Source organism: Nicotiana attenuata, unplaced genomic scaffold (genome assembly GCF_001879085.1).
Source record: "Nicotiana attenuata strain UT unplaced genomic scaffold, NIATTr2, whole genome shotgun sequence".
NCBI classification, from domain to species: Eukaryota; Viridiplantae; Streptophyta; class Magnoliopsida; order Solanales; family Solanaceae; genus Nicotiana; species Nicotiana attenuata.
In genome coordinates, this window is record NW_017672540.1 from 134,542 (window position 1) to 150,261 (window position 15,720).

The 15,720-nt window shown below is 38.3% G+C and overlaps 1 protein-coding gene across 1 annotated transcript; it reads right to left on the reverse strand.

Annotated features, from left to right (window-relative positions):
- Positions 1–10,083: 10,083 nt before the first annotated feature.
- On the reverse strand, positions 10,084–12,852 carry LOC109213606 (UDP-glycosyltransferase 74E2-like). The gene is made up of 2 exons (XM_019377422.1): positions 11,961–12,852; positions 10,084–10,975 (listed from the first exon to the last, which is right to left on the reverse strand). The coding sequence occupies exons 1-2, from the start codon at positions 12,582–12,584 to the stop codon at positions 10,262–10,264; spliced, it is 1,338 nt and encodes a 445-aa protein (XP_019232967.1). The 5' UTR covers positions 12,585–12,852; the 3' UTR covers positions 10,084–10,261.
- Between the last annotated feature and the right edge of the window lie 2,868 nt (positions 12,853–15,720).

A 15,720-nucleotide genomic window follows, 5' to 3' on the forward strand; every position in this document is an offset into this window, starting at 1 on the left:
TTGACATATAGCTGACTATCCCTCAGAGTCTGAAGTACAATTCGAAGATGCTGCTCATGCTCCTCTCGAGTGCAGGAGTAGATTAAGATATCATCAATAAATACAATTACAAAGGAATCCAAATAGGGCTTGAACACTCAGTTCATCAAATCCATGAATGCTGCTAGGGCATTTGTCAGCCCAAATGACATCACTAGAAACTCATAATGCCCATACCGAGTCCGAAAAGCTGTCTTAGGGACATCAGATACCCTAATCCTCAACTGGTGGTAGCCAGACCTCAAATCAATCTTCGAAAACACCTTGACACCCTGAAGCTGATCAAATAAATTATCAATCCTCGGCAATGGATACTTATTCTTGATTCTGACTTTGTTTAACTGCCGATAATCTATGTATATCCTCATCGATCCATATTTCTTCTTCACGAACAACACATGCACACCCCAGGGCAAGACACTAGGTCTAATGAAGCCCTTATCAAAAAAATCTTGCAGCTGCTCCTTTAATTCTTTCAACTCACATGGGGCCATACGGTATAGCAAAATAGAAATGGGCTGAGTGGCCGGAGCCAAATCAATACAGAAGTCGATATCTCTGTCGGGTGGCATCCCCGGTAGATCTGCAGGTAACACCTCTGGAAACTCATGAACAACTGGTACTGAATCCATGAAAGGAGCCTCTACACTAGAATCGCAGACATAAGCCAAATAAGCAAGACACCCCTTCTCGAACATAAGTCGAGCCTTCACATAAGAGCTCTACTAGTAGAATGGCCAGGAGTCCCCCTCCACTCTAATCGAGGCAACCCCGGCAAGAAGGTCACCTTCTTGCCGCGACAATCCAATATAGCATAATAAGGTGACAACCAATCCATACCCAAGATGACACCAAAATCTACCATATCAAGAAGTAGAAGATCTATACTAGTCTCGAGACCCCCAATAGTAACCACACACGAATGATAAACACGATCTACAAAAATAGAATCATCCACATGTGTGGACACATACACAGGAGCACTCAAAGAATCACGAGGCACAACCAGATATGAAGCAAAATAGGATGACACGTAAGAATAAGTATCAAATAGAACTGAAGCATCTCTATGGCAAATTGGAATAATACTTGTGATAACAACGTTAGATTACTCAACCTCAAGCCTAACTGGGAAAGCATAACATCAGGGCTGGGCCCTACCACTCTGAACCACGTCCTTAGGACGGCCTCTGACTTGCTTGCCTCCACCTCTAACGTCATGACCTCCACCTCTAGCTGTCTGACCCCTACCTCTAGCTGGCTGAGCGAACGATGAAGCAACCGGTGCCAGGATCATGGCACGAGAACCCAGCTGCTGTGAGTTGCCCGGTGCCCGAGGGCAAAATCTAGCAATGTGACTCGGGTCACCACAAGTATAACAGGACCTCGGTTGCTGTGACTACTGACCCTGAAACTGACCTTGTCAACCTGAGTAACCACTCTAAAAACTCTGGAGCGGAGGTGCACTAATAGGAGCTGGTGGTGCACTATAGGCTAGTTGGTCGGGATGAGACAGATGAGAGCCGCGACCACTTGAAGCACTGTGAGATTCCTGGAGCGCTAAGTGAAATTGCCTGGGAGGATGGCCTCTACCAAAAGTACCCCTGCCTCATAATGAGGCGCCACTGAATCCACTGAATTGATGAAGCCTCCTATCAGACCCCTACCCCCTTTCCTGTATAAGAACCACATCGATCCTCCTAGCAACATTAGCATCCGTCTGAAAGGAAATCTCACCCCCGGTTTCCTTGGCCATCTGAAGCCTAATAGGGTGAGTGAGTCCATCAATAAACCACCTCACCCTCTCTCTCTCTCTCTCTCTCTCTCAGTAGGAAGCAAAAGAAGAGCATGACGGGCTAGATCCACAAAACGGGTCTCGTACTAAGTAATAGTCGTACTGTCCTGCTGGAGACGCTCAAACTGCCTGCGGTAATCCTCTCTCAATGTGATAGGGAGGAACTTCTCTAGAAATAGTTGTGTGAACTGATCCCAAGTAAGTGCAGGCGACCCAGCTGGTCTGGTCAACATATAATCTCTCCACCACCTTTTGGCGGAACCTGTCATTTGAAATACAGCAAAATCGACCCCATTGGTCTCAACTATACCCATGTTACGCAGCACCTCATGGCAGCGGTCAAGATAATCCTGTGGGTTCTCAGAAGGTACACCACTAAAGTGAACTAGAAAGAGCTTAGTAAACTTTTCCAACCTTAATAAAGCCTCAGAAGACATGGCGGGTCCATCACCGGCCTGTGCCACAACAATCGGCTGAACTATCCCAACTAGCGGAGCTGCTGGAGTCTGATACTTGGGAGCCATCTGCTCCGGAGTGTGAGTAGTAGGAGTCTGTGCTCCTCCTCCAGCTCGAGAGACAGCCGGTGCCACCGGGAAGGTACCGGTCATGGCCACACTCTCCATAAGGTCCACCAAACGGACTAGAGCGTCCTGAAGCGCTGGAGTGGCTATGAACCCCTCCTGGACCTGAGCTGGTCCAACTAGTATAGTCTGAGCTGGAACCTCCTCCTCAAAATCTATCTGAGGCTATACTGCTGGTGCTGCTACTCGATATCTAGGATGAGCTCTGCCTCTGCCTCGGCCTCTGGCGCGACCTCGACCTCGACCTCTGCCCCTAGTAGGAGCTGCCACTGGGGGCTCCGGCTACTGTCCAGCTGAAGATGCAGTACGTGTTCTCGCCATTTGCGAGAGGACAAGAATAGAAGAATTCAATCAGTAATGATAGAATAAAATTGCAAGACAGAGAAGAATAGAAGTGAAATTGTTCCTAAACTCCATAGCCTCTAGAAGATAAGTATAGACGTCTCCGTACCGATCCTCCATACTCTACTAAGCATGCTCGTGACTCGTGAGACCTAGGCAACCTAGTGCTCGGATACCAACTTGTCATGACCCAGAATTTCCACCTTCGGAATCGTGATGGCACCTAACATTTCACTTGCTAGACAAGCCAACGTTAGAGAAATTCTTTGCCAATTTTAAACACTTCAAACAATTTAACCAATTAAATAGAATGGAAGCCAAAATAAAGTACGAAATAGAATAATAATCCAAAATCTAGTACAACCTGGATCTTGAGTCACAAGTACACAAGCTTCTAGAGTCTCTACAAATAGGGTTTGAAATAGTACAACTGTCTCGAATGGAAAGAACAGTAAATAGGGAAAGTGGAAGGGGACTTCAAGGTCTGCAGACGCCAGCAGATCTACCTCGAATCTCCAAATAAGCTAATCCGAGCTGATGTGCCTCACAAACAGTTGGGACCAGTACCAAAATCTGCACAAGAAGTGCAGAGTATACTATGAGTACAACCGACCCAATGTACTTCGTAAGTTTCGAGCCTAACCTCGACGAGGTAGTGACGAGGCTATGACAGGACACCCACATAAATAAACATGTACAGACGAAAATATACGTACAGCATAACAATAAATAAAGATTAAACATGTACTATTGGGAGGAGACATGCAAAAAGGAGTACAAGATACGGTATTACAACAGGAAATGATAACATGAAACAGTAAATAACTTTCAGCCAATGAAAGGGATAACATAATGAATATAAAGTGTACGGCATCACCCTTCGTGCTTTTACTCTCAACCTCACCATGAATCAGTAATAATAGCACGGCATCACCCTTCGAGCTTTTACTCTCATTCTCTCCATAAAATGATAAATATGGCACGGCATCACTCTTCGTGCTTTTACTCTCAATTTCATCATGAAACAACACATACGGAACGGCATCACCCTTCGTGCTTTAACTCTCTTCCTCCTATGTATTAATCAATAATTGTAACAACAAATAGTACGGCATCGCCCTTCGTGCTTTAACACTCTCCCTTACCATGTAACAATGAACATATAACAATTGGGAGATAGAGTAAGCAAGAATAAATCTGACGTCAATAATGGTTCCACAATACCAACCTCAACTTCAGAAACAATACTCAATTATTACAAATATCCCATAAATGTGGAAAGAATGATCAATTTATAATAAACTACACTAAGCGTGGATATCATGATTAAAGAAAGAAATAAATTACAAGAAACAATTCCCACCTGCATACTTCAACCTAACAACAACGCATAAGTACTCATCACCTCACATATATGTTGTGCCAAACATTTAAACATGTAGCAAATAGCAAACAAGTCTTTATCCCTCAAGTCAAAGTTAACCACGACACTTACCTCGCTTCAAAAATTAACTCAAAGCTCAACCACGGCTTTGCCTTTCGAACAAGACTCTGAGCCAACCAAATTTGGCAAATTATCAACCAAATGATTCAAAATAAGCCTTAGGAACTACTCATTAATGAAATGTTTCAATTTAGGTCATTATTAAAAAAGTCAACAAAAGTCAACTCCAAGGCCCGCTTGTTCCAAACCCGAAATTCGGACCAAAATCCGATTACCTATTCACCCCGAGTCCAATTATGCAATTTGTTTCGAGATCCGATCTCAATTTGAGGTCTAAATTCCAATTTTATAAAAATCCCTTATTCTACCCAAATCCCCAATTTCTACCATGGAAGAACAAAGATTAGGGCTAGAAATTAATGGGTGATATTAGAAATGGAAGAAATTGAGTTAAAGTGTACAAACCTATGAATTGATGTTGAGTTTTCTCTTCAAAATCGTCTCTAGGCCGAGCTCTAATGGAAGGTTTATGAAAAATGGGAGAAATCCCGTTTTGGGACTGTTTTAAATCACAGCTCTAGGTGTTCATCGCGTTCGCGTGAAACCTGACGCGTTCACGAATATCATTGCCTCATTGGCTTACGCGATCGCGAGAGACTCCACGCGTTCGCGAAGGTTTAGCCCGCCTCACCTCTACGTTTGCGAGACTGGGCTCGCGTTCGCGTAAAGTCACTTCATATCCCAGCCCCCTCCTCTCATAGCTACACGTTCGCGTGGGTGTGGACGCGTTCGCGAAGGGTAGTCCCCCCACTGCTCCGTGTTCGCGTCCTATTCCTTGGGTTCGCATATGTTATTCCCTCCCCAGCCCAGATCACTCTTCGCGATCGCGTGAGTTCCCTCGCAATCGCGAAGAAATAAATATCAGATGACACCAGCAGTTAAAGAAACCAGAAATTTCTAAGTTCAAACCATCCGTAGTTTATCTAAAACTCACCCGAGCCCTCGGGGCTCCAAACCAAATATGCACACAAGTCCAAAAACCTCATACAAACTCGCTCGCGTGATCAAAACATCAAAATAACACCTAGAACTAGAATCGGACACCAAATCAAATGAAAGTTTCAATTAAACTTAAGAACTTCTAGTTTAACAACGGGACATCAGAATCACGTCAAATCACTTCCATTTTGCACCATATTTTGCAAACAAATAATAAATATGGTAATGGACCTACACCAAGTTCCAAACCAAAATACGGACCCGGTATCAACAAAATAAAAAATTGGTCAAATTTATAAAATCTTTAAACCTTTAAACTTCGAATTATCGACAAATTGTGATAACTCGAGCTAGGGACCTCCGAATTCAATTTCGGGCATACGACCAAGTCCCAAATCACGATACGGACCCACCGGGACTTTCAAAATTCGGATCCTAGTCTGTTTGCTCAAAGTGTTGACTGAAGTCAACTCAAGTAGATTTTTAAGGCATAATTTTACATTTTATCAATTGTTAATATAAAAGCCTTCCGGAAAAAGGCACAAACTGTGCACGTAAATCGAGGAAGGATAAAATAAGATATTTGAGGTTTCGAAATACAAAATTAAGGTTTACAACTCTAGATGACCTATCGGGTCATCACAAGGCCCGGGTTTGACTTTTTGTTGACTTTGGGATTTTGATTAAAGACTCGACCTTTATCATTTGGAATTGTTTCCTTAGGCTTTATTTGATGTATTTGAGTTAATTTTGGCTAGTTTCAAGCCGTTCGGAGGTCTGTACGCACGGGATGGCATTTTTGGAGCATCGTTTGGCTTACTCGGTATTGGATTTGGCTTGTTCGAGGTAAGTAACACTTCTAAAATTTGTGTTGAGGATATGAAACCCCGAATTACGTGTTATGTGATTGATGTTGAGGTGACGCGTATGCTAGGTGACGACCGTGTGAGCATGCACCGTGTGAATTGTGATTTAGCCGATTCCACAGAACTGGGTAGCTATCTTATCTGAACATTTTTACAGGATTCTATGCGTTAGAGCACTCGAGCTGTAATTTATGCTAGAAATCATGTCTAGGCTATATGTTTATCCTGTTGGGGCCCACTGAGGTCATTTCTATCATTGAGTGATTTGTTTACACTGCAATTACGTACTCAGTCATACGCATTCCTTTGCATATCATATCTCAACCTCTGTTACTATTTATTGATACATCACATAATTATTTTGGGCTGATTTTTCATGACATTGTGAGCCCGAGAGACTGGAGAGATTAATGACTGAGTGCGGTCGAGGGCCTGATTGTGAGGATATTGATACTATAGCACGTGAGTTGTCCGTGCAGCACATAAGTTCTCTGTGCAGATCCAGATATTGATACTACATCACGTGAGTTGTCCGTGCAGCACATGAGTTGTCCGTGCAGATCCAGATATTGATATTATGGCATGTGAGTTGTCCGTGCAGCACGTGAGTTGTCCGTGCGGATCCAGATATTGATATTATGGCACGTGAGTTGTTCGTGCAGAATGTGAGTTGTCTGTGCGGATCAGATTTTATTGAATCATGCTAGGATTTGGCTTATTATAGCGCTTGGGCTGGATCGGCCACTCCGGAGTCTGCACATCCACAGTGGGCGCAGTTGCTAGCAGTTATTATGTTTGGGCTAGGTCTGCCATGTACAGTACTGAGTGACTTAGTGTGTCGAGATATTGAGCGTGATGAGTGGAGAGTCTGAGGCAGTGAGATTGAGTACTCTAAGAGTGTGAGTACATGAGTTCATCACTGAGATACATTGCATTTGACATGCGTTCTTGAGATACATGCTTAGAGATACATTTCCTTCTGCTATCCAGTTTTGGTGACATCCATGATTTCACTTGTATATTGACATGAGGCATAGATTTATACTTTTCTCATGCCATCTGAAAATGAAACATCTTATTTAATTTATTGTTGAAAGGTTTTTGGGAAAATCACCATTTTCAAACTTACTCATATGCTTTTGGTGTTCTCTGTAAAAGATTTGGGATTTACAGTTATACTTGAAAAGCGTGCCTAGTTTTTCGTAACTGTAATGAGTTGAGCATCTTACCTCCGAGTTATTTTCATGTACTATTTTATTATATTGTTATGAACTGTTGATGCTTATTGGAGTTGGACTCTGAACCTTGTCCCACCTCGTCACTACTTTCAACCTAAGATAAGGTTTGTTACTTATTGATTTCACGGGACCGGTTGTATTCATACTACACTTCTGCACCTTGCATGCATATGTTGGATGTTGATGTTGCTACGTACGGCGGAAGCTGGATCAGAAGTTGTACTTGCGTTCCAGTTATGGCTATCACTAGTCCTTGGTAGCATTAGGTCATTTACACTTCAAACAGATATTGTAATTATTTCAATTCACCTTTGTAAAAGAAATCTAAATCTTAGACGCTCATGATTTTACTACCAGTCCTTGGAAATTCTTTGTATAAAAGCAATTGTATTATCATTTCTTCTCTTAATAAATCTCATTAAATTGGATAGTTGTTAATTGGTTTACCTAGCAAGTTGGGTTAGGTGCCATCACGACTAGTAGAGTGCTCAAAAAGGGCCAGCCCAGCCCAGCCCAAGCCTCGGGGACTTTTAAATTTGGTGGGCTAGGACGGGCCGGCCCACCATATTAATGGGCCTTAAAATGGTCAGCCCAACCCATCCCTAAGAGGGTCGCGGGCTAGGGCGGGCCGGCCCTTCAATTATTTTTTAGAAAAAAGTATTTTTTAAATCCTTAAATATTTTTTCGTGAAATAGTCGATTAATCATGTAAACAACTTCTGTTTGCTTAGAGCGTACAAAAATCTTGATATTTGACGAGGAATCTCATAATTGAAATGCAAATTCTCTCTATCTCTAGCTCTTCTTTTTTAAAGTTACATGAATATTTTCTTAATACTTTTCTTTCATTTTCCTCAAATAATCAGATTCATGGAGTGCTTCAATAAGTTTATATGTCGAGGTTTTTAAATTTTGGATTAACATCATTTGCTGATTTTATCATTATAGTCGATAAATTTTTTTAAATTTCTGAAATTTGCTAGTGGTTAATTTCTTTTATTTTTTATTTTGTATTTGAAATTGATCTTTTTATACTGAAGAACAGTTTAAATATTAATAATATATTAAAGCAATCCAAATCGATCATTGTCCACTTAAAGTAATAGTATTTTCTTTTGAAAAAAAAAAGATTATTATTGGCCACCTAAAACTTTTCGAGTACGTTATTAATTAAGCAAAAGAAAAACTATTTTGTCGTGTTACATCCATGTCAAAAATCTAAATTCTAGTTGATATGGAAGGGTAAATGAGCTATCTAGGGATGGGTATGGGGATTATAGTTAAAAGTTATTTTGGTTTTTACTTTTCTTAAATATTAAATATTTAATAGTTAATTAATTTGAATTTAATTAATTTTTGGCCCACGGGCCGGCCCAGGCTCAGCCTCGGTCAAGCCTCAAGGGCCAGCGGGCTGACTTGGGTCGTGCTTATAGGCCTCAGTTTTAAATGGGCTCAAAAAATCCTAGCCCAACCCTACCCAAGTAGCGAGCTGGGTTGGGCTGGCCTCACGGGCCAAGCCCATTTTGACAGCTCTAACGACTAGTTGGATTTTGGGTCGTGACAAGTGGGATCGTTTCCTATCTTCTTTTCCAATTATGCTCTTACTTATTTCTCCATAATTCTATTTTATCTTTTAAATTTTTTTTTTTATTTTAACTCCAAATCTCCAACCTATTGACCTACTTTGTTTTTTTTCCATCTTTTCTAGAGTTGGTTTGCCCCATTGTTTTTATCCAAGTCTCTTTCCGATTCTTTGTCTCTTTCCGTCATTTTTTTGTTGCTAATATTAGTTAACCTTTGTTTTCAAGTTTTTGCTCTTGTTTCCAAGGTACTAATTAATGATTAATTAGTAGAAAGAGGTTTTCTTAAATTATTTTTATGTATAGTTCTTGATAAATTTTATTTAAGACAATTAGCGGTATTTAGTAAACTTATCAGTTACTGTACAGTACGATACAGTCAAACAAATAACAAACAATACAATCTATTCAAGCGTTGTATCCATAAAATGATACAATACAATACAGTATAATACAATACATTATAAAATAATGGGTAATAATGATCCAAACATAGTGTTAGATGCTCCATGGTCTAGAGTGGGATTTGGGCTAGAGTTTTGTTCTTCCATTTTGGCAGTTATTATTTATAAATATTTGTTGAATAATTTGGATCATTAATTATTTGCATTTAATTATCGAAATGTTGGATCTTACATATATTTCGGTTAAGTTTTGAATAAATGCTAAGTATATGGTGTAAGTGGGTTCGCCCGACGAATAATGTTAGTTAGGTGCCAATCATATCTAGGGGATATTTTGGGACATGACAATATTAGACTGTCACCTAGCGTTTACAATAATTTACAAATTGCTCAAAATGAATCTTTAGACCGTGACTTAAAATTAAGGTCCATAAGTTACAAGAGAAATAAATAGAGAACACTTACTAAACAATTATGTAATGAAGCACACCTACTAAAAGTATCACATAACCAAAGGTCCCTACACTAGTGATAGTCGCAAAAATAATTTAAAAGAATAATAAAAAATTTAGCAGGTAAAGTTGTTGCCATGTGAACAGGAGGTCACGGGTTCAACCCGTGGAAACAGCCTCTTGCAAAAATGCAGGGTAAGGCTGCGTATAATAAATCCTTGTGGTCTGACCCTTCCCCGAACCCTGTGCATAGCGGGAGCTTAGTGCACCGGGCTGCCCTTTAATAAAAAATTTAGCTTGCAAACATCTTGTACCCTTATAAAATGAGAAGAATCTCTTATAAATTGGCATTGAGAAAGCAAGTATTTTCTTCTTGAAACAAAGACTGTAATTGCCACTAAGATTTACTGAGATATTTAGCAATAAGCATAAGATTTACTTAAAGCATTATTCTGATCCATAACCTGATCAATTTTGTCAAATACATACATCTTTTCTCAATCTGATACTCAGTCTAATGCATTACAAGTTTGAAAGAAATTCTTCAATATTCTTATCAGAACTTCCTCCTTCATCTACTGCTTCCTTAGCCAGTTGTTTCCATTTAATTGCATTCTCTTTTAACATTACTCCTTTCTCTTCCTCCATCACTTCCTTAATAGAACTTGCTACTTCTTCTCTTGTAATTACACTATCTTTTCCAGCTTTAACTCGAATTCCTGTTCGCCATACATCACTAATAAATTTTGCATTAGTTGGTTGATCTGTCCACTGAGGCATACACACCATTGGCACTCCTAAACTCAACGCTTCGAGCGTCGAATTCCATCCACAATGAGTAAAGAAACAGCCAACTGATTTATGAGCTAAGACATCAAGTTGAGGACTCCAATTTACAATTAGTCCTTTTTCTGATAACTTGGACTTGAATTCATTTGGAAGTTTGTTCTCTTCAGAAGTTCTAACAACCCACAAGAAGTAGGAGTTGCTCATTATTAATCCAAATGCTAATTCCTCCATTTGTTTTTCTCCTAGACTGGCCAAACTTCCAAATGATACATAAACAACTGAGCCATTTTCTTTCAAATCTAGCCATTTCAAACAAGTTTCACCATTAGGTTTGATGAGACTTGAGCCATATTCTTTGTCATCTTTTAGTCTCTTGTCAAGATACATTGATGGAATAGTTGGTCCAATTGTTTTGATTGGATATTGAGTCCTCATCCAATCGACCACCTATATAGTTTCAGCAAAAGAAACATCAGATTATTGGTATGAAACTATATAAGGAGTTGCGGACGCAGGAGATTCGCTAAAGGAATTCAAAAAATAAAAAAAATGAACACGCGAAAAAGCTAGGAAAATTCAACATCTAATATATATATACATGAAAAATGAAATTAACCTTATATACACAATGTAATTTTCGGCGAAGAGGGCTCCGACTAAACCCTATTCCGCTCACCTAGCTCTGCCCCTGTATGTAAGGATATGTGTGTATCTAGCCTGCTTAAGTGGACTATTTGTTTTCTTCCATTTACATGACACTCTTTACTCTTTTAGTATGTTACAATTAAAACATTTCTATCTTAGGACACTTTTTATTTAACTTTCATTACATCCTTTTATGTCCATCAAGATGTCATGACAAGTTTAAGTCCATATACTAAGTAGGCATTTGGCCATAAGTTTTGGAAGTTTTTTTTTTAGAAAAAGAATTCAAATATGTGTTTGTTTATAGATTTAATCTAGTTTTTGAAAGATTTTGAAAACCAAAACTTAAAAATATAGATTAAGACCTCTTTTTGGACCAAACCATGATCATTTGGAACTTTTTAGCATGAAAAAAAAAAAGGATTTTTTAACGTATCAAAACTTGCCCCAAATTCATGTCCAAACACATTTTCAATTTCACAACAAACTTCACCCAAATCAGCTTTTTCAGATACCCGCATATAAAATACGACAGAAGGAGTATATTATTGAAGCACTATGGGGTGGTCACTTTGTGTGCTATGGATAAATAATACTTCCTTTGTCTCATTTTATATGGCATACGTTAATTTTTATTCTGCTCCAAAAAAGATGACATATTTCTATTTAACGACAAATTGACTTTAAATTTTTCATTATACACTAAATGATATCATTTATAACTAAAATTTCGTATTCAATCAAACAGTGCCACAAAAATTGGGACGAGACGGGTGAGAGAGCATACCTCCTCTAACACATCAAATGTGTTGAAAAAAAGCCAATCTGCTTTCTTGAAATTAATATTCTGGCTGAAGACAAGTCTTACAAGAGATGGATATGAATCACTATCATACACAAAAGAAGGCAAATCTTCCTTTTCCAACAATGGAAGTGAAGGCAAAGAAACAGCAGAACCATCCAAAGTAATATTACTTATTTCTGGATCTAAATGATAATATATAGCACTAAGAGAACAAGATTGTGTAAAAAAAGCAGCCCCTTTAATTCCTAATTCATGTGCTAAATCAATTGCCCAAGGGGCAACTGAATCAAACACAAGAACTTTCACAGGATATTCAGAATCAGATAATTTCTTAACAATTTCTCTTAAATTGTTAGATATTAAAGCAAAAAACCATTCAAGAAAAATATCAATACTATTTGGTGGTGACTCATCATGTGGAATTGACTCAATTTTGATTGAATTTGAGTCCATTGGCATGGATTTGCTAATAGAATCTATGGTGATTAAGGTAACTTTATTTCCTCTTGATGCTAAACGTTTGGAAAATTGAACCATTGGATTTATGTGGCCTTGTACAGGGAAAGGGAGAACTAGAACATGAGATTTGGTGGTTATTTCTTCCATTTTTGGAGTATACTTTTAGCTGCTCAGTTCAGCTTTTAGAATTTTATTGAAAGTAGTTTTGGAAAAGAAGAGCAAACCTTTCTGAAAACTTTGGGACGATAATCTCCTTTCCTTTAAATTTATGTTAAAGGCCGTCGGGTGTGCGCCGGGTCCGGGCAAGGGCTCGACCACAGGGGTTTATTGTACATAGTATTACCATGTATTTTTGCAAGAGGCTATTTTCACGGTTCGAATATGTGAGCTCCTGATCACATGGCAGCAATTTTACAGTTATGTCAAAGGCTCCTTTTTTAATTCGTTTAAAAAAAAATATCACATTTATATAGGAGTACTGAAAGTAATTTAATTTTAGATTTCTTATTTTATCTTTAACAAAAAAGAATTATAGTTACACAAATTTATGATATGTTTAAAATTTTAAAAATTTTATAACTATACAAATATGGTTGCGTATTTAGAATAACAACCTTCAAAAAGTTTTATGAATGATGTTTATGTTTAAGGCAGGAAAGCAAACCACAAAGAATGGAAGCTGTCTTGTCAAAGTTGTTTGGCTGTTTGGTCTGTTTGTCTCGTTAGTTTGGCGGCCGGAACCAAAATATGGTTCTTTTGGACTCAAATGACGAAAATATATGGAAAAAAACTTAGTGTGACCAAAATATGTATAACGTCTTTTTAAAGGACGTTATACCTTAACGGTCGTTTGCCCAATTAAGGTATAGCACCCTTTAAAAGGGCGTTATACTGAAATTTGAAAAGACATGCCATATAGCACAGATATGGCCATTACATGAATATTCTATTGCAATAAGCATGGCAACTAATAGCAATACTGTACAATGCACCAAATCCAGAGATAGGAGTTATAATTAGTGCATGAACATGAAGTTCAAATATGCCAGTATAACGCTATATGGCCTGTCTTTTCAAATTCCAGTGTAACGGAGCACCCTTTAAAAGGGCGGTATACATATTTTGGTCACTAAATTTTTTTCATATATTTTCGTCGTTTGAGTTCAAAATAACCACATTTTGGTTCCGAACTCACATATATGGTAAGGGCTATAGATAAATGTGTAGGTTTTTTTTATCTGGATGTGATTTTGTGGCTGATTGAAGTAATTTTAATAAGACAGGAACAATATATAAATTAGAATAGGAGAATCAACCTAAATAGTTGTCTACCTAATTTGTTATTCCCTTTATTTCAATTTAAATGACACACTTTTCTTATTAGTCCGCTTAAAAAATAATGATACATATCTACAATTAGAAATAATTTAACTTTGACCTCTTCATTTTACCCTTAATGATAAACTTTTACAACCACAAATGGCATGACCCCACAAAAGCTTTTACCCCTTAAGCTTCTAAGACCACAAGTTTCAAAAGTTTTCTTCTTTTTTCTTAACCTCCGTGCGAGTCAAACTACCTCATCTAAATAGAAACAGAGGGAGTAAAATAAAACTAGCTGGCAGATATATAATATATACATAATCCATGTAGAACATGTGTATAATCATGTATAATTGGTGTATAATTTATTATATACCGGCTCAGAGAAGTGAAACATTAAATCCCGTAAGCTCTTTCTATTATTTGTATAAATAATAATGGGGAAAAGTTTTTATTTTACATCAGTTAATCTTTAATAATATCAGATTTCAACTTGTTTTATCTGTTATTGAAAATAGAAAGCAGACTTGCGTGAGGGTATGCTATCTACATCACACCTCTTAGGTTGTGTTCCTTCTCCCTACGTGAAAGTAGAATATTTTATGCATCGGGTTGCCCTTGAAAATAAAAAGCAGTAATACAAATTACTCAAGAACCTTTTTTTCGTTGCCTTCAAAAGAATTCGCTTTTTTATTTGGAGTCTCACATTTGTCTTATGTTCCTTTTTCAAAAATCACCGATTGTCTAAAATGTATTGACTCGATAAATATGATTCGTGTCGTAGATGGGCTATTATGGGTGGTTTTAGCTTTCCATATTAAAGAATCTCATTCTCAGAGCTTGAATCGATACTTCTAAGTAAAGGTGAAGAAATCGTTATCATTTTATTATGGACTCGTTGGCCATGAGAAATATTTTATTTTTTTCCAGCAGTAGGACACGTTGTTGTAGTTAGTAGCTAATTATGTAATTAGTTAGTTGGTTGGTTAAGTTGTTATATTAGTTGTTGTCAGCTGTCATTAGAGGTTAGAACACGTATATATAAGACAGAAATGTATCTCTTCTTCTGTAAAAAATCAATTTCTCATTTCCAAAACACAGCTCTTATGCTCTAACTTCTCTCTTAGTTAAGCTCATTCACATCAGTAGCTAGGGTTCCTAATTGAGGTAGAGTAAGGTCGTAAATGGTGATTCTCGACATGGTATGAGAGCCGATGGACTGCTAGTGTGGTCGTCTTACTTGATCGGAGCTTTTCGCCGGAATTTGCAGGTGCGTTCAACTAATGGCGCTCGACGACGAATTGCCGGAAAAGCTAAGTCATAATCATCCGTTTTTTTTTTTTGAATGCTAATGATAATTCAGGAGTTGTGTTAATATCTCTGCTATTGAGAGGACCGAAGAACTACTCTGAGTGGAGCCGAGCGATGTGAATTGCGATTTTAAGTCGCAATAAGTTAGGGTTCATCGAAGGCACATGCAAAAGAGAGAGTTATGGTCCGAATCTAGTTGATCTCTGGGAACGATGCAACGCCACAGTATTGTCGTGGATAATGAACTGTATTTCACCTGAATTGCTCAGTGGAATTGTATACTCTTCGAGTGCCAGTACAGTTTGGGGAGAAGTGAAAGAGCGATTTGACAAAATCGATTGCTCAAGGATTTTTTAGATTCATAAACAAATCGCAACAATCAATTAGGGAACAAGCTCAGTTTCTATGTATTTTTCGAAATTAAAGTTGCTCTGGGCAGAATTTGACTCCTTAGCCCTAATTCCAGGTTGTGATTGTGCAAAATCGCAGGAATTTGTCACTTTCATGGAGCGTTTGAAACTCTTACAGTTTCTCATGGGACTGAATAAGTCCTATGAGCAAGCTCGAAGCCAAATCCTCATGATGATTCCAGTTCCTACCATAAACAAGGCGTATTCAATGCTTACAGAAAGAGAAAGTCAAATGAGCA